Here is a 26,304-nt window from a genome sequence, read left to right on the forward strand (position 1 = left end):
TATTTACACTCTATTCAAGAAAATTTACTAATACAATGACAGTTGGAAATGTTATATGATAAACTCTTATCATTATCGACCTATGATTCCTGACTACACACTTAACATAAAAACTGTATATTATTAGTTATTTGTAATTCCCAACGAAAACTTTGATAATGCATGCATTAATTTCTGTTTCAAAGTAGCGTAATTTTTTTATTTGCACAGAGAATTAATATAGTGAAACCCGTGTAAACGATTGGGGTATGAAAAGCTAAAAAGACCACTAGTATGAATCGGTTATTAAATTTATTTATTTTTACGTAAGTACAGTTTTATTTTAAACTATTTAAAGAAAATTAAAGATGTAGTGTATTGAATAAATATTTAGCAACTACATAAAAATACCAAAAAAAGTTTATCAAAGTTAAACCCTTTGCATCATCTTCATTCCTCCTTTGCAACTAAAAGTTTGTATTTTTATTTTTATTTTTATTTTTATTTTTATTTTTATTTACCACACATTGCTTACTTTTTTTTGTGAAATTTATTTTTTCATTCAATCGCATTCACCAGATTTCTCGATTTGAAAGTACAAATAGATAAATGACTATATGCTTTCGTAACAATCACTCATACTATTTTTACCAGGCTCAAAACTGTATGAAAATTTACAAATGGAATAATTAAACCAAAGAATTCATACAGTTTTTTTAGACATTTTTCAAGATTAACTATAAGAATATACAGGGTGTAACAGCAATGATGTTTTTAATTTTAACCACATATTCTTGGGACTAAACTACGTAGAGAAGTCCTATACTATAAGGTCCGGAAAAGCATAATTGCTGAGATAAATCAATTTTAAACCGTTGAATCAGGGCTTTGATTCAACGGAAAAATTACTTTACTCTCACTTTCGTTGACAGTTCCCTTTCAAAAAACAAAAGAAGTTTGTACTTCTCCGTCGTTTCGTATTGATTGTACACGCATACACACACTCACGCAACTACGCCGATTAATAATATTACCTCCTAATGTCTTACATTCCTGATCCTGGTGCTAATGAAATCTATTTTCTGTCTATTTTTAAAAGGATCCCCCCATTTAGTTGAAAAGTCTGGAAAATAATACAGCGTTATTCGTTGATTAATTTTTAAGTCGTTTTATCTTTTCGGTGACGCAACTTACGAACATTATATCAAAGAAGCTATTATAAGAAACTGTATTTTTTTTCTGTTTTTGGAAATGTCACTCAAGCTTTTATCAGATAGAGCAGTTTTCTGTGTCAATGGAAGAGCAAAATGAGTCGAAAATTGGTTTTGAAGAGAAGCCATAGTCTTATCTCGAAATTTCGGCCTAAGTGGAGAACTCGAAGGATCCCTTTACGAATAAATAAGCCTATTTTCATTTTATGAAAGAACAATACACAAAATTAAGAATAATTTTGTCTCTATGCCATAGATTTACTATAGTTTTTGCCTTTTTACATAGTGTCTGCTTAAATGGACTTGCCAGTAAAACTAGCCAATTGCTATAGAGCAGATTCAAGTTTATAGTGACTAGAAGTTGATATGGTCACCACACAAATGAAATATATTACAATTCACTAAGCAAATCGTAATAAACTTTAAAAGAGAAAAGCATAAGTATTTACTAACTTATCTGAAATCTTCTCGTACCTAAGAGCGTGCAAAGACTATGAATAAAAATCTGCAGCATTAACAAAAAATTATTCTTAATTTTGTGGCTTGTCCTTTCATAAAATAAAAAAAACTTATTTATTCATAAAGGGATCCTTCAAGCTCTCCACTTAGGCCGAAATTTCGAGTTAAGACTATGGCTTTTTCTTCAAAACCAATTTTCGACTCATTTTCCTCTTCCAATGATGCATCAAACCCTTTAATCTGATAAAACAGTGAGATTTCCAAAAACAGGAAAAAAATACAATTTCTTATAATAGCTCTTTTAATATAATACTTATTTCTTGACTACCTTAGAGCAGTTCATATGTCGCGTTGTCGAAAAGATAAAACGATTTGAAAATTAACCTACGAATAACGCTGTATTATTCTCCAGACTTTTCAATTAAATGAATGCTATCGAGGATCCTTTTAAAAATAAGCAGAAAATAGATGTCATTAACACCAGGATCAGGAATGTAAGACATTAGGAGGTAATATTATTAATGGGCGTAGTTGCGTGAGTGTGTGTATGCGTGTACGACAATACGGATCGGCAGAGAAGTACAAACTTCTTTTGTTTTTTGAAAGGGAACTGTCAACGAAAGTGAGAGTAAAGTAATTTTTCCGTTGAATCAAAGCCCTGATTCATCGGTTTAAAATTGATTTATCTCAGCAATTATGCTTTTTCGGACCTCATCTAAAGGACTTCTCTACTTAGTTTAGTCCCAAGAATATGTGGTTAAAATTAAAAACATCATTGCTGTTAGACCCTGTATAGTGTAAAGCATACCATTCCGTTTAAAGAAAAAAACTCAAGGTGACCTTCATAATTAACCTCCACGAGGACACACAAGGTCAAATTTTGAGACAGGCGGATAGAATAATTCGAGACCTACAATTTTTTATTAAATATTTTGTTCAAAAACGCTTAATTTCCAAATTATTTGGAGACTTGGAACACTTTTCAATATTTACACTTAATATTATTTTATTAGACTTCTAGTAATGGTCGCAAAGAGCTCCGACCATGAAGTCAGATGCGCCGGAAGATCAAGTAACTTTGAAGTGTGCGACTCGGAAAGCTGTACGTTAATTGGTAAATATATATAGAAAAAATAATAATATAAGGCACACATTCTTAAATTTATATTTAATTAATATAATGGTTTAATATTTATTTATATATATATATATATATATATACACAGCAAATCAAATGATTGCTTCAATGAACACTTCGATACATCCTTGCAACGATTTTTACACTTTTATGTGTGGATCTTGGAAAGAAAAAGAAATAAGAACTGATATTACAAGCTTACTTGAATTTTATGATGAAATTATCAAAAATGTAAATGTGCAAATTACAGGTATCGAAATTTGTACTGATAAAGTATTAAATAATGAAAGCATAATGCACAAAATTATTATTTTTTTTTGTAGATATTTTACAAGGTGCTAGAGCAATAGCGACAGCTGCTATGGGAAAAGCCAAAAACCTATACAGAGATTGTATGGACCTTGGTAATGTTTTAAAGAGCTTTCAACATATTTTTTTGTTTTGTTTTTTTTTTTTCACAAAAAGAACTGACACTTCTATACATATATATACTTCAGCCACTATCAATAGGGACAGTGCTAATTCGATGTTAAATGAAATAAACAAAATTGGAGGCTGGCCTATACTTCAAATGGGAACATTTCAGGAATCAGATGTCACGGAAAGATTGAAAAATCTACAATATGATTCTTTATTCACTTTGGACATTGTACAAAATTATAAAAAGCCTGATACTCGGATAATTATGGTATAGATCTTTACACATAACTCTGAGAAAAATTTTGCATAGATTGTGATTCCACTAACAGTTATTCGTGATATCAATAAACTAAATTTTTGAATATTATGAATAATTCGAATTATTCATAGTACACATAAATTTAGTTTATTGATATCACGAATAACTGTTAATGGGGTCAAAATCCATGAACAATTTTTCTGGGTGAATTAGAATAAAACGTGTTCACATGATAAAATCCAACTATAATTTATATATTTAAAGCTTGTCCAGCCTACACCATCATTACCTAGCGATATAAATTTTGAAGGTCGAGAGAACAACGAAATAATACAAAATTACAAGAAATACATTCTTGATGTCGTTTTACATCTTTCACGAAATCGTTTGAGAGATCTTAGTCAATTTCTGTTGCAGAAAGATATTAACGAAATGGTCGATTTCGAACTACAATTGTCCAAGGTGCGTAGCATTAATATTATGATTAATTTTTACACATTTTTCAAAGCCACTCTCATCACGTTAAAATATTTTCTAGTAGATATGGGTACAAGAAACAGAAAGAGAAAAGAAGGAGAATTATGGATTTTTGAAAATTCAGGAATTTCAAGAGTTGTACGATTTAAGGGGAGGAAATCATGAAAAGGCCAAAGTATTTTTATTTAATTTGAATTTTCCGAATTGTTAAAATTACCTGATTGCTTATTTTCCAGATAAATTGGCTGGAGTCAATGCAATACTTGTTTAATGAAATTGGAGTTGAAATTACAAGTTTTGAAAAGATAGAAACTTTGACCCTTGGTTTCTTCTTGAAATTACCAGCTGTTTTACAGATAACCAATCCTCGAGCAGTAGGTAATAACAATATACAGGATTTATTATCAAGACTTTAAGATATTAGATTTTAATAAACTTTAAATAATTTATCACAGCTAATTACATGGTTTGGTGTTTCGTACGCTCCTTGATTATATACAGTGATCAAAAATTGATCACTGCAAAATATGAATATCACGATAGCATAGATGTATATACAGATCCAGGAAAAAACAGGTAATTTTACTGGAATTCTCAAGCATTTACAATTAATTTTTTATCAGATCATAAATTTTTTCTTTAATTTAGAGAATCAACGTGTTTTAATAATTTAAATTTACAAAAGGCCATTTCTTTTGAATACGTGAAAAGATATTTTCCGGGTAACATTAAGGAGAAAGTAAGGATTGCTGTGTAATAAAAAATTTTTTAAAATTAAACATTTTTGGAAAAAAGGTAACACGTGTGTTTACAGGCGACAAAATTTGCCAAACATCTTATATCGATAACGAAAGAGGCTATTAGTAAGAGCAGCTGGATGGATGCATTAACTACACAAAAATCCGTGGAAAAAGTAGAAGCTATCAAAACTCTTATAGGCTATCCTGATCATTACACTTCTACTTATATCGACGATTATTACCAAAATGTAACTTTCACTAGCAACAATTATATTCTTACTACTTTTTTAAAGGCTATGAAAAAAAGTTCGAACGATGAAAAATATATAATATAAATAACAGAATAATTAATACAAATTTTGTATCAAATCAAATTCAATTAATGAGATAATTCTTATTTTTAATATTCTGTTGCATTATATTTTTCATTATTCGATATCCTCACTTTTTGTCGTACTCTATATACGATCAATAATTTTAGTTTACACTTGGATCGAGCTATCTCGAAAGTATCATAAATCTTCAGAAATTCCAGCGACATAAAGAATTTTCTAAACTTCGACAGGTTTTTAACAGAGACGAGTGAGATTTTAAATAATTAAAAAAATATATTATGTAACTGAGAAGTTAAAATTAAATTTGATAAATCTTACTTTCTAGATGGAACGTTGAGCCAACTGCGTGGAACGGTTTCTACGATGTTGTAACCAATGCACTAAGTAAATAAATTTTTAATAGTTTTTATATAATTAATAAAATATAAATGATACAATTACTAATAAATTATTTGCAGCAATGACAGCTGGCTTCTTACAACGTAAAGTATACGATATTGACAGACCAGAGTGAGAAAAATTCAAATAAAAAAAAATTAAAAATTTACTAATATAAACAATGTTTCAGCTCAATCTAATTTATTCAATTTTAGTGTACTGAATTATGCTGTGTATGGTAGCATATTGGGCCATGAAATATCTCACGCTTTTGATGTCGATGGTAGGGTATAATTTTTTCTATTATAAAATTAACAATAATTTTGTCTGACAAAGTTATGTAAACAAATAAAATTTACAAAACATTGATTTTTCTCTGAAAGGTCACAAATTTGATAAGAATGGACAATTCGATGATTATTGGTCTCCACGAATGCGTCTGGTCTATAAACATAGAACCGATTGTTTCGTGGATCAATTTAATAAAATGCCAATTCCAGAATTAGAGACAGAAGATTCTGTCCCTTGTGTGAGTAGTAAAGAATTAAAGTTTCTCTTTAAATTTGAGTATTTCCTGGACTAATGATGTGTGTAGGTCAATGGACAGAAAACCTTGTCAGAGAATATTGCTGATTCGACTGGTGGACAATTGGGATACAATGCTCACAAAGAGAATAAGAAGGAAAATGGTGGAAAAGATATAAGATTGATAAAGTTAGAGGGTTACAATTCGGATAAATTATACTTTATGCTACTTGCATTTGTAAGTGTGATTTGATTAAAACCTAAATTAATTAAAATTCCTAATAAAAATTTCTACATTAAAATATTTTCTTCGTAGAGCTTCTGTGGCCATAGAATTCCAAAACATGAAGTATCCACACAACTTGAGGATTGCCATGCAACATCCGAAGCCAGAGTCTGGGGAACTATACAGAATAACGTGGATTTTGGTGAAGTTTTTGGATGTCCTCCTGGTGCCCCCATGAATCCAATATCAAAATGCACAATTTTGTAGAAAACAAAAGAAATATGAAATTTATTCTAAATGTTAGAGAAAATACCTCCTCGAGACTTATGCCTGAATAAAAAATAGACGAATCGTTTAATTTTCTTCCACCAATTTTGTTTCATAAAGAAAAAATCGAAAATGTACGTTATAAAAAGTTGAGGGAGTTTGAAAGTTAATATTGAGGCATTTGAAGGTGTCTTTTATTGACATAAATTAAGCTGCAATATTGATTTACTAACGTAAATACACACCAAATATAAAATATAATACGTTTAAATTTATATTTATAGGTACAATATCAGAAATTACTTTGATAAGTTATACGATATTGCTAATTTTTTATCACTGTTTTATCATAAAACGTTCATAAAAAGGGGATCCTTGGCAAGAAAGAAGTAATAGACAGTTTTGAAATATACGATATACAGTTAAGAGGAATGCCAATGACTAGTTTGAATTCAAAGTGCAATTATGGGCCAGTTATTAATTTTGCTTGTACTGATGTAAGTATAGATTGAAATTTGTTTATTAATTACGTCGATGAGGTTCAAAGTATTGTCATTACAAAGAAATCAAATATGCTTAAATAAGGAATTCAAAGTGAAATTTTCTATAATTTTATTAGATTTGCAAGAACGTTTATCGTGGAATCGACGGATTATGATTTTTGCACTACAAGAAGCTGTAAACGAATAGGTATAAATATATATGGGGCATTAATTGCCTAATCGGCTACCCCCCTGCCCACTTCAATTTTTCGGATAAAATAGTTTTCAGCATATGAAAATGTTCGTTCAAATGTCTATTTCTTAACCTTTTGACTGTGCCACGCGTTTTGAGATTTCGTATCCGCTGTGCGCAATAATTCTGATTTTTTTGCGCAATGTTAACTTTGCAGACGTAAATAATACAAAGCGAAGATAGTCGTGTGGAGCAGTGATATGTATAGAATTATATAAATACCGATTCTCTTATGTAAAGTTCACTTTGCAGGATGGAACACGTTCACAGATGTTTAAACGTAAATAATACAAGGCGAAAATTGTCGTGATGAGTAGTAAACTATATACAGGGTGAGGCACTTAAGCCGCCCCAGAATATGGATGCAGAAAGGCGCGTATCTCTTCACCTATAAAAGATATTCAATTTTTGCATAGAACCTTTCTGAAAGCAAATAACAAGAGGCTTCGAAAATGTCCTATGGAAAAATTGAATATCCGTTATAGTTAAAGAGATACACCTCTTTCGGCATTCGTATTCTGGGGCGGCTTAAGTGCCTCACCCTGTATAAGAACAAGCCGCGAAAATACTCGTTTGGAGCGTATGGGGCATCATTTTTTATTGCGAATATATACGTCTGGAGCAGCGAAAGGGTTAATGCCGGTAGGCGTTTTTGAAAATTCAAAATGGCCGACCCAGAAGCAAGGCTGAAATAGAAGGATACGTAAAATTTAATTTAATATTTTGCAATAAGTTTTTCATGTGGTTTAATAAAATTACTCTACATAGGCTATTTTTATGTCTTTTGCCAAAATGGCCGGTAAAATTTAAAAACATCCACAAAGCTCATTTTTTTTTATTAATTTTTTCTTGAAAACTACAAGCTTAAGGGGAATCTGTATATCGACATTACAGAGCGAAATCTTGCGCCAAACGAAACAGCCTCATTTCTTAACCGATTTTCACGTTTATGCACTTTTTTGAAAACGCCAGAAGATTATCTAGCGATCTTCGTTGGCCGATTTTTCAAACAATGAAAAACTAAAAAAAAAAGTGAAATTTAAAAAATTGACCAACGAAGATCGCTAGATAATCTTTTAGCGTTTCCAAAAAGGTGCATAAACGTTAAAATCGGTTAAGAAATGAGGCCGTTTCGTTTGGCGCAAGATTTCGCTCTGTAATGTCGATATACAGATTCCCCTTAAATAAAAATTGCTGTGGAATAAAAATGTCTTAGAATTTGTTGAAGAGTACTTTCAATTTTTTTGGAAATAATTTTTGGTTTTTTGAAAAATTGCAAAATCATAATATTCATAATTCGTTTCCAAAAATTTTAAAAAATTTTAAGAGTATTATTCAATCAATTCTACGACATTTTTATTCTACAGCAATTTTTATTTAAGCCTGTAGTTTTCAAGAAGATATTAATAAAAAAAAATGAGCTTTGTGGATTTTTTTACATTTTACCGGCCATTTTGGCAAAAGACATAAAAATAGCCTATGTAGAGTAATTTCATTAAACCCGGTGAAAAAGTTATTGTAAAATATTAGATTAAATTTTACGTATCTTTTTATTTCAGCCTCGTTTCTAGGTCGGCCATTTTGAATTTTCATAAACGTCTAACGGCATTAGAAAATAGACATTTCAACGAAAATTTTCATATGCTGAAAACTATTTTATCTCAAACATTGAAGTGGGCAGGGGGTTACCAATTTGGCAAAGAATGCCCCATGTATATATAAATAAAACAATGAATCTCTTAAAAATGTTAGATTTTCTGCAGCTAATTAAATGAATGTTACGCAGAAAATGAACTATTTAATGCTATCAATTTTTCCACGGACCCTTGTGACGATTTTTACACATTCATGTGTGGATCTTGGAAGCAAAACACCGCGATTCCCGCAGATCTGCTCTCAATCGAAACACTCGATTTACTAGATGCAAATGTATACATTAATATACAAGGTATAAAAACATTTTGATGCTTAAAAAAATGTGTGAATTAAATATTATTTTGTTGCTTATTACTTTATTATTTCAAGTATTAGTTTTTTAAAGAGACGAAATACATTTTTTTATTTCAATATAATCTGATATTTAATTAATTAGAAACGTCACTTTTTTAGATATTTTAACCGATACGAGTAATGAAGGTACAGAAGCTTTAAAGAAGACCAAAGATTTATACAAAATGTGTATGGATGTTGGTGAGAATTTCAAGTATTCGTGAGAGAATTTATTCCTGATTATAATCATTATTAAAATTATATTTCCATTCTTACCAGATGCTCTCGATAAAGAGGGTATAAAACCTATTTGGGACTATTTAAAAAAGATTAAGGGTTGGCCATTACTTCAGCAAAGGAGAAGGTTAAATTGTTTACATTCCTCCTGGCAAAACATTCACCAAAAGGTGCCTGATATTTTTGGAGATTACGTTTTATTCGATATTCAAAGCGCTGCAAATAGACACCCTGATGCTCCTGGAATGATACACGTAAATACATATATATATATATATATATATATATATATATATATATATGAGCAATTCCACCAATTCGTGAACTGGTTAAACCGACGCACATCCTAGATTTTTTTGATATTTTCAGATCTTGTACTCTTTACCGATAAATGATTCTCGACTTTTTTTCAGAATTTTTTATCCATTATTTACGACGTGGTTATCTTGGAAAGTTTTTAATTTTAAGTACGTCCTATCTTTTAATTAATTTTCTATATTTTTTCAAAAAGCTTAATAAATTTTTTTCATACATGATTTCCATGTAAAAAAATCTCACCTTTCCAGTGGAATAATTGTTTTTCTAGTAACATCACTTTATACCGAAGAAATTAGCGTTTAAAGTATAAAAGCAAATTTTTCAGGAAATGCGTATTTTTTTTTTTTTTTTTTTTTTTTTTTTCGTAAAGTTGAGAAAATTTCACACGGAACCTGTAACTTTCAAATGGGATTCCTATTAAAACTCGTCGAATCGATAATAATAAAATAAAAAAAAAAGAAATAAAAAATAGTTTACCGCAAGTATTATTGACTATCTCGATTCTTAGGGACGTTCTTTCCAAGTATGACACTAGAGAGCCTGTAATATTTATTCGAAATGACTTAATCTTATTACTATAAGTACCGGTGCCTTTGCGTAAAAGTCGAGATTACGTAGGAGTACCAACCTAAATTTTTTGTTCCCCAACCCTTAATATACTCTTGTTATGAAAGTTTAAAGTTTAACATTTGTATAGGTTTGAAGTTAATTTAAAAATAAAAAATGATATTCAGAGTAGAAAAAACACATTGGGGGAGCTATTACTACAATTAAAAAAATTTAATCTGGTACTCCTACGTAATCCCGATTTTTACGCAAAGACACCGGCACTTATAGAGACCGTGCACACCAACACAATGATAGCGAAGTGTCAATGTATAACTGTATACGTATAAATAAATTACATTCAAAAACTGCGAAAATTGACCGATAGTTTGCGCTGATAGTATGCATACACACCAATATACATTCTTATCTCACTGTCATTGTGTTGGTGTGCACGGTCTCTATATGTATAGTAATAAAATTAAGTCATTTCGAATAAATATTACAGGCTCTAGTGTCGTACTTGGAAAAAAGTCCATAAGAATCGAGATAGTCCATAATACTTGTGGTAAACTATTTATTATTTCTTTTTTTTTATTTTATTATTATCGAATCGACGAGTTTTAATAGGAATCCCATTTTGAAAGTTACAGGTTCCATGTGAAATTTTCTCAACTTTACGAAAAAAATACGCATTTCCTGAAAAATTGATTTTTATACTTTAAACGCTAATTTCTTCGGTATAAAGTGATGTTACTAGAAAAACAATTATTCCACTGGAAAGGTGAGATTTTTTTACATGGAAATCATGTGTGAAAAAAATTTATTAAGTTATTTGAAAAAGTATAGAAAATTAATTAAAAGATAGGTCGTACTTAAAATTAAAAATTTTCCAATATAATCACGTCGTAAATAATGGATAAAAAATTCTGAAAAAAATTAGAGAATCATTTATCGATAAAGAGTACAAGATCTGAGAATATCAAAAAAATCTGGGATGTGCGTCGGTTTAACCAGTTCCCAAATTGGTGGAATTGCTTATATATATACATAATTGATCAAATTTATTTCTAACTGTAACATAATGCAAATTTGTGTTAATTTCAAGATTTTCCAACCTCAGACAGTTTTGTCCAGTGGAATTTCATTTGAGAAACAAGAGGATCTAGATTTGATAAATAATTACAAAGAACAAATTCGTAATGTTGCTTTGCATTTTATAAACCAGAAAGGTCTAAGTGTGATGGAAGATATGGAGCAAGAAATTAATGATTTGGTAGATTTTGAACTACGTTTGGCACAAGTCAGTATAACAATATTAATAATTAATTCGAGCAATATCCAAATAAGATTAATTATAAAGGTTTTTTCTCATAGATTAAAATCCCACTTGTGGAGAATGCTGATATCGATCAACTCCTCAATGACATGCCAATTGAAGGTTTTCAAATGGAATATAATTCTTTCGGAGGAAATCATCCAAAAGCTAAAGTACATACCTATATGTATATATATATATATATACATATAAGAAAATAAAGAATCTTCAAAAACATTTAATAAAATTGTAATTTTTTAATAATGTTGTATACGTTTGTAACTTTACAGATAAATTGGTTGGAGACGATAAAGTATGTGTTTGAACCATTAGGAATTAAAATTAAAAAAACAGATGTTATAAATCCTATACACATGGACTATCTAAGCAAACTACCATCTGTTTTAAGGAAAACTGAACCACGTACAGTTGGTAATTTAATTAATTGATAACTTAAGAATAATTGCTAATTCGATATGGCTCCTCCTTATTTATTTATTTAACATAACTTTTTTGATAGTTAATTACATTATTTGGCATTTGATTAGACGTATGATGAAATACAGTGATACAAGATTAACCCATATTATACATGAATTTTATGCTAAAACTAATCTGGATGAAATGCCAACGATTCGAAGGTAAATAATCTATGAATTTTTACCAATTTCTGTCAATTTTGGTACATATATATAATAATATATTTCACTGTTCTTTCATATATAGAAAAACAACGTGCTTGGGGCATACAAATTTAAGAAAAGCTATTTCACTCGAATACTTAAATCGACATTTTTCAACAAACACTAAGACCAAAGTAAGTGTTTTATCAATAAAAATTCACATTTATCCAGTAGTAAACATATATTTACAGGCAGAAGAACTTATTGACCATCTTATAAAAGTAGCAGAAGAGACCATTGGTAAAATCAGTTGGCTGGATGAAGCAGGTAAAAAAAATACTATGGAAAAAGTGTCAGCTATAAAAAGATTTGTAGGCTATCCTGAGTCTTACACTGCAGAAGCTATTGACGATTATTATAAAAATGTAATATTTTTAAACAAAGATAATCTTTTGTTTATAACCGAATCTCTAAAAGTCTCCTTAATTTTAGTTTAAACTTGGCTCCACTTATTTACAAAGTATGATAAATCTTTATAGATTCCAAAAGCAAAAAGACTTGAGTAAACTTCAAAGAAGGTCTGAATTATCGAGGTAAGAATTGAAATAATGAGTGGTTTATTGCTGAAAATGATTTATCCTTTATATTTTATCTTAGCTGGGAAGATGAGCCAACCGAAGTGGGTGCTACTTACTCCACATTAACCAACGATATCAGTAAATATTAATTTTCTATCTTTTCAATGACTCTTCAATCTATGATAAAATATAAACTTTTATTAATAACAATAATAATTTATTAGCTGTTACAGCTGGCTTCTTGCAATTTCCTGTTTTGGTAGAAGATGTACCAAGGTAATGATGTTCCTGCAATAATTCACACAGACTATAATAATAATAAATATTTCTGCAACATTATATAAATATAAAAGACTTTTTCCATATATTGTCGCAAAAAATATTATGAAGGAGCAAAGAAAACAAATTATTGCAACGAAAAAAATATTATTCTGCATTTTTCAGTGTACTGAACTATGCTGCACTTGGCAGTATAGTGACTCATGAAATTTCTCATTCTTTCGACATGAGGGGTAAGTAAAAAGAAATTAAATCATAATTAATTAAAAAAAAATTTATTTTATCGCTTTTTCATTTTTTTATTCGTTGCTGAAGGTTGTAGAATCGATAAATATGGAAACTTAGTTGATTTGTGGAGTCCAGAAATGAGAGAGATTTTTTACGAGAAGACTAAATGTTTTGTGGATCAATTCAGTAAATTTGTAATACAAGAATTGTCAGTGGAAGGACGTAATGTTAAAGTGAGTGCCCATGCAATTAAATGAAATAATAAAATCTGGATTCTCGATTTTTTTAGAGCTTTAGTAAAGTTTCACTGCAATTTTAGATCAATGGAAAGATCACCTTATCAGAAAATATTGCTGATTCGACTGGCTTGCAAATAGCATACAATGCTTTCAAAGATTATTTGAAACGAACGAGTGGTACTAAAGAAGTACGATTGAAACGATTGGAATCTTACAGCCCACAGAAATTATTTTTTATGCATTATGCTTATGTGAGGATGTTAATTGTATTTTTATTAAATTATTTTTTATAATATTTATTTTCGAGTGCCATTTTTTTGCAGATCTTTTGTAGTAACACGAGACCTGGAAAAGCTGCCTACTGCCTTGATCCAGATTGTCATGCAACACCTGAAGCCAGGGTCAGAGGCAGCATTCAAAATCACGAGGATTTTCACCAAGTCTTTAGTTGTAAACCAGACACACCTATGAATCCATCGAAAAAATGCTCAGTTTTAAGATAATAATTTCTCTTTATAAAAATGTTTTGTCGAATGAAATTATTCTCTTTTATATTGTTTACATTAATATACTGTAAAGAAAAATTATTGTTTTCTTTGAAATAAATATAACGTGTTAAAAATTCTAAAACTTTGATTTTAACAATAGTCATTAAATAATGTTTATGGAAAAGCAGGTTGCTGACAATTATTTTATATATATATATTTAGAGCAGTTATAGCAACGACACAGAATTTGCTATAAAATTGATTTATCAGGTTTAACACAATGCAGTAATATATTTTATAAGCTTCCTTATGTATACATTTTAAGATACATTTTTCGATAGTTTTAGCCAATAGTACATTAGCAAACTTTAATCTACAATTTTTATTTATCACAAAATAGTGAAAGCGTGTTTCTAGGTATAAATAAAATATTATATATCTTTTGGAAAACAGGATAGTTAAGAGAGTTGAACGCAATTCAGTAATAAGACAATTTTAATCAAAAAATATGAGTTATTTATTAATTTTGTCTGTGTTTTCGTAAGTGTATCTTCGTCTTTGCATTTTAATTTTTTCAGCATGACTATATTTGTATTTAATTATTAGACTCGCAGTAATGGTTGCAGTAGGAAGAATTGAAATTTGCAAAACAAAAAAATGTGAATTAATTGGTAACTATAAAGAAAATAATAACACGAAAATTTTGAAGAGTTTAATTATGCAAAAATGATGAACATTTTTCATTATTAAACGTCTTTACAGCAAATCAATTTATTGATTCAATAAAAAATTCGACGAATCCTTGCGACGACTTTTACGATTACATTTGTGGATCGTGGAAAGAAAAGCACCCAATCCCCATTGGTGAATCCTTCATTAATTCCATCCAGATATTGTCAAAAAATGTAAAGTCACAAATCAAAGGTATAAAAAATTTTTCTGTTGACAAAATGTAAAATAATTAACAATAAACGATAGCAAAAGTGTTTTTTTTTCCTCAGGAATCTTAATGGATACGAGGCCTAGAAATAGTAAAGCTTTAAACAAAGCCAGAGATCTGTTCAAAATGTGTAAGGATATTGGTGAGAGAATTTCATAGAAATTTGTTAAGAAACGCACTTAAAACGTTCGAACGTCGTAAATTGAACACTATGCGACACGTTGGAATGTTTCAGGAAACGTTCTTGACGATACGTGTGCTACGAAAATAATTTCCTATAAGATACATACAAGTTTCACTAAAATTTTGCTTAACGCGTTTTAGGAACGATCGAAAAAAATGAAGTAAAACCAATTATAGAAATGATAAAAAAATTAGGTGGCTGGCCAGCAACTTTTTCAGGTGAAACAAAAACGTGGCAAACATATTACAAAAAAGGATATGCATTTTTGGAGCCTACTTCCTTGTTCAGTATAAATCTTGAACCTAATCTGAGAGATTCCAAAACTCTAATGATTACAGTATATACATATAAATATATATTTTTTTTAATATATTACATATTGAAAAAAAAATATTCCAATAATACAAACTCTCCTTAATAAAAGAATTTACTTTTATAGCTTCGTCAACCCACTCAAAGTTTATTTCGATCATTAAGTAGTCTAACTCGAAACAGCAAACATTTTAAGGAACAGTACAGGAAATATATCTATAACATTGCTTCGTATTTCACAAAAAAAACTCACAATTGTGCTTTTCCTTCGCACATGAAAAAGTTCATCGATGAACTGATCGATTTGGAACTTAATTTAGTAGAGGTAATGAAAACTTTAAATATTTTATTATTATTAATTAGCACGATTAATACACTGCTTATAATAATTGATCAAATTTAATTGTTCATAGATATCAGTTCCAAAAGAAGCCAACCAAAACATTGACCAAATGTACGATACAATGACGATTGAAAATTTTCAAAGAATATTTTATTCGCAGCTGAAGGAGGATGATTCGAATTCCAATGTAAATTGAAAAGTTTTAAAGGTTTGAAATTCTTGATAAAAATTGCACATGTTTATAATAAGTTTTTTTTTTACTTGGCAGATGGATTGGCTGGATTTAATAAATTATTTATTTAACGAGGTTGGATTTGCAATTGAAGCATCAGAATTCATACAGACTCCACACTTGGCTTATTTCTTAAAATTACCATCTGTTTTGAACAAGACTGAGCCACGTGCAATTGGTAACACACACACACATTGCTGTCTCTTTATAACAACAAATCATTAACGGGAATCCGTATACCGATATTACAGGGCAAAAACTATTTCGCATGTAGCCTCTTCATTTGTTGACGGATTGTAAAGTTATTGCATGTTTTTGGAAATGCCACAAGCTTATCTACTAAATTACGTTGGGAAAATTAACAAAAAATGAAAAAAAAATTTTTGTTTAAATAAATATATCAACATTATTGAGAAACAATAAATAAATTGAAAAATCCCCCAACGGGCTTTACTAGATAATGTTCTTACGTTTCAAAAAAATCCACAAAAATGCAAATCCGTCAAGAAATGACGTTGCTGCACTTGAAATAAATAATAGAAGAAATTCGTGTTGGTGACTTCCTGAATCACGAAATTCTTCTATTATTTATTTCAAGTGCAGCAACGTCATTTCTTGACGGATTTGCATTTTTGTGGATTTTTTTTAAACGTAGGAACATTATCTAGTAAAGTACGTTGGGGGATTTTTCAATTTATTTATTGTTTCTCAATAATGTTGATATATTTATTTAAACAAAAATTTTTTTTTCATTTTTTGTTAATTTTCCCAATGTAATTTAATAGACAAGCTTCTAGCATTTCCAAAAACATGCAATAACTTTACAATCCGTCGACAAATGAAGACGCTACATGCGAAATAGATTTTTCTCTGTAATGTCGGTATACGGATTCCTATTAATGTAAGCCTTATTTTAATGTTTTTTTATCCCCCCATTATTGGCGTCAGTTAATATCATGATTTGGACATTGGTACGTCGTACAATAAATTACAGTGACAAAACGTTGATAGATTTAAAAAATAAATTTTACTCCAATTTCTTTAAGGAAGATACAGAAGAAAAGAATAGGTAATTTTTTAATAAATATTTCTAGCTGTCCCTCAGTTATTTAATTATATATTTTGTATTTAATTTAGAGAAGCAACGTGCTTGGAGCATCCAACTTTGAGAAAAGCCATTTCGGTCGAATACGTAAACCGATATTTTTCAGAAAGCACTAAAACAGAAGTAAGTATATTTAAAAGACTGCCCAGAAATTAAAATATTTAGTATCATGTATACAAATTTACAGGTGAAACAATTTATTGACCATATTATAAAAGTAGCTGAAGAAACAGTTGGTAAAAGTAGCTGGATGGATGAACCAACTAGAGAAAAATCTGTGGAAAAAGTGCAAGCTATCAAAACTCTCATAGGCTACCCTGATATTTACACTTATGATGTTATTGATGAATATTATAAAGATGTATTTTTTTTTTTCTAACAAAAACTATCCTCTATTCACATAATTAATTATTAATAAAATTTTATAATTTTAGTTGCAATTAGGTTCCAATTATTTGGAAAGTATGATAAATCTTCAAAAATTCTTATCCCTCAAAAACTTGGCTGAAATTCGAACTCCTTATAGCAAAACTGAGTATGATTGTAAATAATGATAAAAATTTTATGAAAAATTTTTATTTTAATGAATAATAAATTTTAGATGGAGAATAGAGCCTACTGAGAAAGATGCTTCTTATTCAATGACTGCCAATGCCCTCAGTAAGGCCTCCTCAAATTATTTGTCAATTATTATTAAAATTTGAAACAAATTAATAATTAAAAAAATTTTCGTAGCCATAACAGCTGCTTATTTGCAACCTCCAATTTTCGATGCTGATAGACCAGAGTGAGAAGACATTTAGAATAATTTAAAATTTGAATACAAAATTACTTTCATGTACAATAAATTCACTTTTTCAGGGTATTGAATTTCGCTTTGGTTGGTTTTACAGCAGCCCATGAGATTTTTCATGCTTTCGACGTGGAGGGTATGCAACCACTTTCTCCATAATTTTAAATAAAAAATCATCATTTTTACAAACTATCGCATTCTTTGCTCGAAAGGTCACAGATTCGATAAGTATGGAAACTTGGTTGATTGGTGGTCACCACGTATGTATGAGGTTTTCGGTGATATAGCCAAGTGCTTCGTGGAACAATTCAAGACATTTGTCATTAAAGAATTATCGATGGGCGGTCCGGATGTTTGCGTGAGTGATCAGTCATTCCATTTAAATATATATATATATATATATATTCAGGGTGAGGCACTTAAGGCACCCCAGGATATGGCTGCAGAAACACACGCGTATCTCTTATAGTTAAGGAGATATGCGTTTTTTTTTTATTGATGCGTTGGAGTGGCTTAAGTGCCTCACAATGTATATACCTATACCTATACGTAATTTGCTTTCAGAAAGGTCATATGTGAAAATTGAATGTCTTTTATACTTGAAGAGACACGCGTCTTTTTTTTTTTTTTTTTTTTTTTTTTATTTTAAAATCTTCAAGCGACAAAAGTGCTTATGTGACTACAGACACGCGTCTTTTTGTATTAAATTTTTGAAGCGACTCAAATCCCTCATAATGTATATACCCACCTATATACGTAATTTGCTTTCAGAAAGGTCATATGTAAAAATTGAATATCTCTTATAGTTAAGGAGACACGTGCTTTTTTGTATTAAATTTTTGAGGCGACTCAATCCCTCATAATGTATATACCCACCTATATACGTAATTTGCTTTCAGAAAGGTCATATGTAAAAATTGAATATCTTTTATAGTTAAGGAGACACGTGCTTTTTTGTATTAAATTTTTGAGGCGACTCAAATCCCTCATAATGTATATACCCACCTATATACGTAATTTGCTTTCAGAAAGGTCATATGTAAAAATTGAATATCTTTTATAGTTAAGGAGACACGTGCTTTTTTGTATTAAATTTTTGAGGCGACTCAAATCCCTCATAATGTATATACCCACCTATATACGTAATTTGCTTTCAGAAAGGTCATATGTAAAAATTGAATATCTCTTATAGTTAAGGAGATACGTGCTTTTTTGTATTAAATTTTTGAGGCGACTCAAATCCCTCATAATGTATATACCCACCTATATACGTAATTTGCTTTCAGAAAGGTCATATGTAAAAATTGAATATCTCTTATAGTTAAGGAGATACGTGCTTTTTTGTATTAAATTTTTGAGGCGACTCAAATCCCTCATAATGTATATACCCACCTATATACGTAATTTGCTTTCAGAAAGGTCATATGTAAAAATTGAATATCTTTTATAGTTAAGGAGATACGTGCTTTTTTGTATTAAATTTTTGAGGCGACTCAAATCCCTCATAATTTATATACCCACCTATATACGTAATTTGCTTTCAGAAAGGTCATATGTAAAAATTGAATATCTTTTATAGTTAAGGAGATACGTGCTTTTTTGTATTAAATTTTTGAGGCGACTCAAATCCCTCATAATGTATATACCCACCTATATACGTAATTTGCTTTCAGAAAGGTCATATGTAAAAATTGAATATCTATTATAGTTAAGGAGACACGTGCTTTTTTGTATTAATGCTTTGGAGTGGCTTAAATGCCTCACAATGTATATATATATATAACATTAATTTCTCTACATCTTCGTGGTATTTATAGATCAATGGAGAACGCACGTTATCGGAGAATATCGCAGATTCGGCTGCTTTGCAAATAGCGTACGATGCTTTCAAAAAGAAACAAAAGGAAACTGGTGATATAGATGTACGATTGGTCGGAATGGAAGATTTCAGTTCGGATAAATTATTCTTTCTCCAATATGGATACGTAAGTGTTTCAGCGGAGAAAAACGCAAAATTTTTTAATTATTATTTTCTTGCAAATCATTAATTATTCGACGATCAACGTTGATCCAATAATTTAACTAATTAAGTACGTCTCTTTCAGCTCTTTTGTAACAATATAAAACCATCGAAATTGAAATCCATCAACGAACAAGATTGCCACGCAACGTACGAAGCTCGACTTTGGGGAACTATTTCAAATCACAAAAACTTTCCAAGTATTTTTGATTGTCAAGTAAATAGCCCCATGAATCCAGTAAAAAAATGCACCATATTGTAACGATAACAATAGTTTGTTTTACATAATTGGGATTGATATAAATTACTATGTTATTGGAATTATTTTCTATCTAATATAAATCATAAGTTTCACAAGTGTTTTTCAATGTAATTTAAACAGTCTTACATAAATTGAATAAATAAATGTTCTATCTTATAATAATAACAGCTTTATCCATATTTAATTTGGCTCAATTAAAATTATTATTCTGCACAACTACCTTGTAACCATAAAATTATTGCTAGATGCAGTAGAAAATACTCACTGATATTTTCCTTACAATTATTAACATTAAAAGAAATATATATGTAACATAAAATAAAGCAAGGTAAGTATATGCTCTATCTGAAAGTTGAATTTCGTAAGGTGACCAAAATATTAGCAATAAAATAGATTTATCAACTTGAAAAAGCGATAAATTTTATCTATTTTATATGCTATCCTTATATGTGCTCTTAAAAATGAATATTCCGATATTACTAGCCAATAGTATCAGAGAATTTCAATCATTAATTTGTCACAAAATGCTCCAAGTGTTCATCTTTATAAAGAAGAAATTATTCTAAATTAAAATGGAAGAGAATCTACAATAGTTACAACTATATAACTATACAAATATGAGTGAAATAACAATTTTTCTTCTATTAACGTAAGTACATTGGTTTTTACATTTTCACTGTAGACACATGGTATTATATGCAATTTTAGTAGATTCTTAGCAGAATTTGCACTGGGTACCAACAAGTCATCTATACACTGCTTACAGCATTCGCAGGCCCAAGAAAGCTACGTAACTTGTAAAACAGAAAGATGTAGAGAAATTGGTATATAAATACAAAATTGATAAGCATATTTTTATCACCTTAATTCTGCTTAATCTATTAGAAATATTTTCTAGCACAAGAGTTAAAAAGTGGAATCGACTTTACAGTCGACCCTTGTAAAAATTTTTACAAATATGCTTGTGGTAATTGGTTAAAAACCCACCCTATTCCACCTAAGGAGGTTTTCGTTAATAATTATCAACGTTTGTTGAGCACCTTACGTTATCGAATTTCTGGTAAATATAACAATATTAATAATTCAGTACTAAAGAATATACATAGTAGATCAATTATATAAAGTAATTTCCATGCAGATATCTTAAATAACACAAGGACAGATGCTAGTACTGAAGCATTAAAAAAAGCCAGATATATCTACAAATCCTGTGAAAATATTGGTGAGATTTTCTAATGAATTATCTACAAAATTCCTAGATCTTTTCAAAGACTTATTCTTTTACAATAACATTTTTTAATTCCATTTTATGACAGTAGAAAACAAATTTTCTTAAACACTTTAAGAATTCTGAAACATTCCCTAAGCCTTGTTCCAGAACGAGCATATGTTTACTGTCATACAATGGGCTCAAAAGGAATGATTTGTGCCAGTTGAAATTCGATCATTGGACTATATATGTATAAGAATAAAAATTAACTGCATCGATGTTTCCTAATTTTAGATGCTAGAGATAGAAATGGAGCAAGTCCATTATCATATCAATTAACAAAAATTGGTGACTGGCCATTGCTTCATTCGGAGCCTCTCTTCTCTTTTGGTAGCTCCTGGCAATCAGTTTTGAAAAAATCTTTTGAAATTAGGCAACCCACTGCTTTATTTGAAATCTCAGTTGTACAGGATTTGAAAAATTCTTCATCTCGAATAATTTCGGTATTATGTAAAAAATTAGAATAAAATTTCTTCATTCTGCACGAATTGATATAATTATTATTTTCTTAAAGATCACTCAACCTACTACAATTTTACCTCGCACAAGACTTTTGGAAGTTCCAAAACTTAAAAAGCAAATAGAATTATACAAGAAGTTCATAACTGATGTTGCCCTGCATCTTAGAAAACAAGCTGGTAAAAAAAGGAATGCTCCACTTATACATATTGATATCAACGAGATGATCGAATTTGAACTTGGTTTGGCACGTGTGAGTATAAACTTTACAATTACAGATTATTGATTTAATAAAGTTTTAAATTTCTCTTTATATAAATCAATTTCACGCATTTTTCTAGATAAAAGTAACAGCTTCGAACAATGTCAACATTGAAGAAATTTACAGTGGTACTACTATTGAACAATTTCAAGATATATATGATTCTCATAGGAAAGTTAGCTCAGTATCCAAAGTAATAGAAATTATTTTATACAAAATCCATGAAAATTGCTCATTCTGTAATAAAATATAATCTATTTACAGATTGATTGGTCAGAAATAATAGAACTTTTATTTAATCCAGCTAAAGTTAAAATTAAAAAATCAGAAATGATAGATGTTGCAGACATAGAATTCTTCAAACAATTGCCTGCACTTTTAATGAAGACAAGACCTCGTACAATTGGTAAAAAATCATTGCACTTAAGATTAATAATTTTTTCTAATAAATCAATTTAATTATTTAATATAGTTAACTATATCATCTGGACTTTAATACTTTATATGATAGACTACAGTGATTCCACACTCATTGATATAAGAGATGAATTTTACAGCAATGCTGACCAAAACTTAATAACGAATAATATCAGGTAATTTTCATTGTAATGTTCAAACTATATTCGGAATGATACTTTGTTGGTTTTTAATTCAGAGAGCCATCCTGTTTGACGCAACCTAATTTGGAAAAAGCCATTTCATTTGAATACATAACTCGATATATGACAAAAAATATTAAAGGAAAAGTAAGTCTTTTCTAAAGATTCTCCTTAACTGAATAAATACCAAAACATGATTTTATAGGTACAAAAAATTGTTGACCACATTTTAAAAGTAGCTGAAAAAGTTGTTAGTAAAATAAGTTGGATGGATGAAGTAACTAGAGAGAAATCTGCTGAAAAAGTCAGATATATAAAAACACTTATAGGCTATCCTGATTTCCTCTCTAAAACATACATTGAGAATTATTACAAAGATGTGATTAATTTTTATTTTTCAAAATACCACTCTGTGCTTAAAGATTTAATGCTTCTAATGAGATAAATCATTTTAGTTCAAGCTTGGGGTAAATTATCTGGAAAGTATCATAAACATTCATTTATTAAAAACCAGAAAAAAATTGGCTGCACTTAGAACACCTTTTAATAGAGACGAGTAAATAAATTCTACATTTGTATATCTAAAATTTTAGATCTAATCAAAAGATTGTTATTAATCATTACAGTTCTTTGTATTATTTCCTAGATGGGACTCAGAGCCAACTGACAAAGATGCATCTTATAAACGGACACAAAATGCCTTAAGTAAAATTCTTTTTTACTTATTTAATCAATAGTCAAAAGTTAGAATAAATTCGAATAAAACTAAAAATTAAAATTTTTTCAGCTATCACTGCAGCAATGTTACAATATCCAATTTTTGACCCTGACAGACCAGAGTAAGATTAAAAAATAATTTAAAAATTAAAAGTTATAAAGTAATTACAATGTGAAATATTTCTATTTATTTCAGATTTCTGAATTATGCTACGATTGGTAATATAGCAGCGCACGAGATTTCGCATGCTTTCGACGTTATGGGTAAGTTTAACAAAAAAAGATTTCTCAAACAAAATAAGAAAACATAAGATTAACATAGTATTTTCTTACTCCAAAGGTCATAAATTTGATAAACTTGGAAATTTGAAGAATTGGTGGTCACCCCATATGTTTGCAATTTATAAGGAGAAAGCTAAATGCTTTATAGATCAATTCAGTAAATTCTTAATACCAGAATTATCAAAAGAGGGATATGATACTTGCGTCAGTAAAAGAATTGATTAATTAAAACTAAAACACTTGGGAATTTTTCTGCAATATTGATTATAGTAATTATATATAATTTGATGCTCCCTATAGGTCAATGGAGAAAAAACGGTATCGGAGAATATTGCCGATTCGGCTGCCTTACAAGTGTCATACGATGCTCACGAAGATTTCAAAAGTCAGAATGGCGGTATTGATGTACGTTTGGAGGAACTCGAAACACATAACTCAGATAAATTATTTTTCGTACAATTTGCTCGTGTAAGTTTTTTTTTAGCACATTTCAATTTTTCAGAAATTCGTGGTTTCAATTACTCTTAGTTTCATGTTATATTTTTACAGTTATATTGTCGGAATTTGGAAACACAAATATTAAAAAACCTCCATTTAAATGATTGTCATGCAACATCTGAATCCAGAGTTATAGGGAGTGTCTCAAATCATAGGAAGTTTCCAAGTGTCTTTAATTGTGATCCAGGTACTCCCATGAATCCAATAGAAAAATGTTCCATTTTATAAGAATATCTTATATAAATTGAATCGCTATCTGAGTGTTTGACAAAACCTCTCTCCTTACATTTACCAATATCATATTTGCCACCTTCCACTTGTCTACCCAAAGAATTTAATGAGCAATTACCAGGTATTTCATAAACAAATAAAATTAACGTAAATACAATTTCAATATATTTATATAATGGTGACTTAAAAATACTTCTATATAGATAGTCAACAGTAATATAAAAAAAATTAAACACAATGTTTTTTTGGATGAAGAACAGAAAGTATTAAATCTTTTCCTCAGGAATTTGTGTATTTTCTTATTTAGAAAATTACAGATAAAGAAGTACAAACTTCTTTACTTTCTATTACTATAAATTCAAGCACACTCACAACTTATCTATATAATTTGTACACTAATTAGTTATTCTTCTTCATTTGTTTTATCACCAGGTTTTTCTAAATTATCAAATAAAGTAGTTTTTAAAACTTGTTCATCTTCCTTGAAGTACATTTGGTCTAATGTTTGGTTAGTTGCTGAAGAAAAGTTGTGTGGCTGATAATAACGAATTGGTTCTATGCCGTCTTGGGATACATATTTTGCAGATTTGCGCAATGCATCTAACCGAGTATAAATCCTTTCAACTTCATGTCTATGCGCGTCATACTCATAATAAAATTGTTCAGATTGACTAAACCAACGAACAAAAAACCTTGTTATAGGATTCTGAAAAAAATGTATAAATTTATACCTTCATTCAGGATACAATAATACAAGCCCAAATAAACAGATATGAATAACAACATTTTGGTTGGTAAACAAAGCTTTAAAATATTTCATCAAATTAAAACTATAAACCAGAAAACCTACCTTATAATATTCGTATTCTTTTGGCTCGTAACCTTCTGGAATTGGTTGTAATTGAGCAGGGCCAATAAATATATTTGTCAATAATATAGTAATACCCACTGGTATTAGCCCCAACATAGAATAGAAGTGAAGTAAATCTTTTGATTTAGTATATTGCCATTCTGTTGATTTAACAACCATAGCTCTAGGACCTCCTGACATGCATCTCTTTTGTGTTACAGCACCTGGAATAAGTACTTTCATTGAAAATTATTAAAATACACTTTAATTATAATTATTTACATCTTTTTAATCTATATTATTTTTGTTTCTTTACACTTTATATTAGTATTAGAAACATTCAATTGTTTCATAAGTAAAAAAAATTTATCTGTCAATAATAGATTCAATTCTGGCCATAACAATTACTTTTTTAATTTGACTTTTGTCATATATGTGCATTGGAAAATAAAAGAAATTGTTCAGTTACGTAATTAAACATTGTTAATAAAAGTTTATAGGTTATGTGAAATAATAACAATGTATTAGTTTTAAAAGGAAAAATTACCAGTTTTTATAGCACTGATTGGTAAGCTTCGTGCAAAAGCTGATATTTTTGGGGTCAAGGGGCCCAAAAGGCAGCTGAAAACTGTCATTTTAAATTATTTTTAACAATTCACCTTCCTTTAAATTTCACCACTGCGCGCACGCAGCACGAACGAATAAAATCCGATGAGATTCGATCGGGATACTTCGTAAATTCTTCAGCGAGAGAGGAAAGAAAGATTGTGAGAATTATCAGAGAAACAATGGGAGTACTTGGCTAGTTTTGGATGGAGTGGGTTTTATCTTCTTACTTATGCTTATTGTCAACAACAAATTCCAGAAACTTTAAATTTTAAATATTCTAAAATTTAATTGCTATAAGTCGCATCTTTTCGAATAATGAATCTATACTATGCATAACACTAGTA

The 26,304-nt window shown here is 29.5% G+C and overlaps 5 protein-coding genes across 9 annotated transcripts; 4 read left to right on the plus strand and 1 right to left on the minus strand.

The window, feature by feature from the left end:
• The first annotated feature begins 166 nt into the window (after positions 1-166).
• Positions 167-6,565, plus strand: LOC136781376 (membrane metallo-endopeptidase-like 1). Of its 3 annotated transcripts, none has more exons than XM_066740246.1 (18): positions 167-246; positions 2,671-2,763; positions 2,876-3,037; positions 3,111-3,191; positions 3,285-3,475; positions 3,731-3,928; positions 4,008-4,118; positions 4,180-4,321; positions 4,399-4,519; positions 4,592-4,682; positions 4,758-4,931; positions 5,165-5,265; positions 5,344-5,402; positions 5,477-5,528; positions 5,612-5,679; positions 5,780-5,925; positions 5,992-6,159; positions 6,238-6,565. In XM_066740246.1, exons 2-18 carry the CDS (start codon positions 2,673-2,675, stop codon positions 6,412-6,414), a joined length of 2,133 nt encoding a protein of 710 aa, XP_066596343.1. In that variant the 5' UTR covers positions 167-246; positions 2,671-2,672; the 3' UTR covers positions 6,415-6,565. The 3 variants fall into 3 exon arrangements, with proteins under 3 accessions (XP_066596343.1, XP_066596340.1, XP_066596342.1); XM_066740243.1 differs by having other exon boundaries at positions 223-305; positions 2,663-2,763; XM_066740245.1 differs by having other exon boundaries at positions 223-305; positions 2,663-2,751.
• A 211-nt stretch (positions 6,566-6,776) lies between these two features.
• On the plus strand, positions 6,777-14,121 carry LOC136781377 (membrane metallo-endopeptidase-like 1). 2 transcript variants are annotated; one of them, XM_066740247.1, is made up of 18 exons: positions 6,777-6,911; positions 7,034-7,104; positions 8,936-9,097; positions 9,259-9,339; positions 9,418-9,629; positions 11,348-11,542; positions 11,617-11,730; positions 11,848-11,989; positions 12,078-12,198; positions 12,284-12,374; positions 12,432-12,605; positions 12,673-12,773; positions 12,838-12,896; positions 12,983-13,034; positions 13,203-13,270; positions 13,353-13,498; positions 13,585-13,755; positions 13,828-14,121. In XM_066740247.1, exons 1-18 carry the CDS (start codon positions 6,880-6,882, stop codon positions 14,005-14,007), a joined length of 2,172 nt encoding a protein of 723 aa, XP_066596344.1. In that variant the 5' UTR covers positions 6,777-6,879; the 3' UTR covers positions 14,008-14,121. The 2 variants fall into 2 exon arrangements, with proteins under 2 accessions (XP_066596344.1, XP_066596345.1); XM_066740248.1 differs by having other exon boundaries at positions 6,843-6,911; positions 8,913-9,097.
• Positions 14,122-14,451: 330 nt separating this feature from the next.
• LOC136781379 (membrane metallo-endopeptidase-like 1) lies at positions 14,452-20,296 on the plus strand. Its single transcript, XM_066740250.1, has 18 exons — positions 14,452-14,532; positions 14,599-14,663; positions 14,755-14,916; positions 14,994-15,074; positions 15,257-15,453; positions 15,556-15,753; positions 15,842-15,958; positions 16,040-16,181; positions 16,952-17,072; positions 17,141-17,231; positions 17,296-17,469; positions 17,543-17,643; positions 17,710-17,768; positions 17,844-17,895; positions 17,970-18,037; positions 18,114-18,259; positions 19,719-19,886; positions 20,007-20,296. The coding sequence occupies exons 1-18, from the start codon at positions 14,501-14,503 to the stop codon at positions 20,181-20,183; spliced, it is 2,151 nt and encodes a 716-aa protein (XP_066596347.1). The 5' UTR covers positions 14,452-14,500; the 3' UTR covers positions 20,184-20,296.
• A 409-nt stretch (positions 20,297-20,705) lies between these two features.
• LOC136781371 (membrane metallo-endopeptidase-like 1) lies at positions 20,706-24,501 on the plus strand. Of its 2 annotated transcripts, none has more exons than XM_066740236.1 (18): positions 20,706-20,832; positions 20,892-21,007; positions 21,082-21,243; positions 21,322-21,405; positions 21,688-21,896; positions 21,968-22,165; positions 22,254-22,367; positions 22,439-22,580; positions 22,647-22,767; positions 22,830-22,920; positions 22,979-23,152; positions 23,229-23,329; positions 23,420-23,478; positions 23,561-23,612; positions 23,687-23,754; positions 23,831-23,976; positions 24,073-24,240; positions 24,322-24,501. In XM_066740236.1, the coding sequence occupies exons 1-18, from the start codon at positions 20,801-20,803 to the stop codon at positions 24,496-24,498; spliced, it is 2,214 nt and encodes a 737-aa protein (XP_066596333.1). In that variant the 5' UTR covers positions 20,706-20,800; the 3' UTR covers positions 24,499-24,501. The 2 variants fall into 2 exon arrangements, with proteins under 2 accessions (XP_066596333.1, XP_066596334.1); XM_066740237.1 differs by having other exon boundaries at positions 20,751-20,832; positions 20,895-21,007.
• Positions 24,502-24,772: 271 nt separating this feature from the next.
• Positions 24,773-26,108, minus strand: ND-SGDH (NADH dehydrogenase (ubiquinone) SGDH subunit). Its single transcript, XM_066740263.1, has 3 exons — positions 25,899-26,108; positions 25,352-25,575; positions 24,773-25,207 (listed from the first exon to the last, which is right to left on the minus strand). The coding sequence occupies exons 1-3, from the start codon at positions 25,984-25,986 to the stop codon at positions 24,905-24,907; spliced, it is 615 nt and encodes a 204-aa protein (XP_066596360.1). The 5' UTR covers positions 25,987-26,108; the 3' UTR covers positions 24,773-24,904.
• Between the last annotated feature and the right edge of the window lie 196 nt (positions 26,109-26,304).

The sequence above is a fragment of the Prorops nasuta genome, unplaced genomic scaffold, assembly GCF_024137725.1.
Source record: "Prorops nasuta isolate Cenicafe-Biocafe unplaced genomic scaffold, Cenicafe_Pnas_1.2 PNAS00022, whole genome shotgun sequence".
In the NCBI taxonomy this organism is placed as follows: Eukaryota; Metazoa; Arthropoda; class Insecta; order Hymenoptera; family Bethylidae; genus Prorops; species Prorops nasuta.

Bases quoted from the DNA above. Each gene is read 5' to 3' on its own strand.
- ND-SGDH (XM_066740263.1), bottom strand. From the start codon at position 25,986: ATGACAGTTTTCAGCTGCCTTTTGGGCCCCTTGACCCCAAAAATATCA. The intron at 25,576-25,898 runs GTAATTTTTCCT...TACTTATTCCAG, and splicing joins AATCAGTGCTATAAAAACTG to GTGCTGTAACACAAAAGAGA. The intron at 25,208-25,351 runs GTAGGTTTTCTG...CATTTTTTTCAG, and splicing joins AAGAATACGAATATTATAAG to AATCCTATAACAAGGTTTTT.
- LOC136781371 (XM_066740236.1), top strand. From the start codon at position 20,801: ATGAGTGAAATAACAATTTTTCTTCTATTAAC. The intron at 21,008-21,081 runs GTATATAAATAC...AATATTTTCTAG, and splicing joins AGAAAGATGTAGAGAAATTG to CACAAGAGTTAAAAAGTGGA. The intron at 23,330-23,419 runs GTAAATAAATTC...ATTATTTCCTAG, and splicing joins ACACCTTTTAATAGAGACGA to ATGGGACTCAGAGCCAACTG.
- LOC136781377 (XM_066740247.1), top strand. From the start codon at position 6,880: ATGGGCCAGTTATTAATTTTGCTTGTACTGAT. The intron at 7,105-8,935 runs GTATAAATATAT...AATGTTACGCAG, and splicing joins AAGAAGCTGTAAACGAATAG to AAAATGAACTATTTAATGCT. The intron at 12,606-12,672 runs GTAATATTTTTA...CCTTAATTTTAG, and splicing joins TTGACGATTATTATAAAAAT to TTTAAACTTGGCTCCACTTA.
- LOC136781379 (XM_066740250.1), top strand. From the start codon at position 14,501: ATGAGTTATTTATTAATTTTGTCTGTGTTTTC. The intron at 15,075-15,256 runs GTGAGAGAATTT...AACGCGTTTTAG, and splicing joins CAAAATGTGTAAGGATATTG to GAACGATCGAAAAAAATGAA. The intron at 15,959-16,039 runs GTAAATTGAAAA...TTTACTTGGCAG, and splicing joins AGGATGATTCGAATTCCAAT to ATGGATTGGCTGGATTTAAT.
- LOC136781376 (XM_066740243.1), top strand. From the start codon at position 274: ATGAATCGGTTATTAAATTTATTTATTTTTAC. The intron at 306-2,662 runs GTAAGTACAGTT...TTATTTTATTAG, and splicing joins TTAAATTTATTTATTTTTAC to ACTTCTAGTAATGGTCGCAA. The intron at 4,520-4,591 runs GTAATTTTACTG...TCTTTAATTTAG, and splicing joins ACAGATCCAGGAAAAAACAG to AGAATCAACGTGTTTTAATA.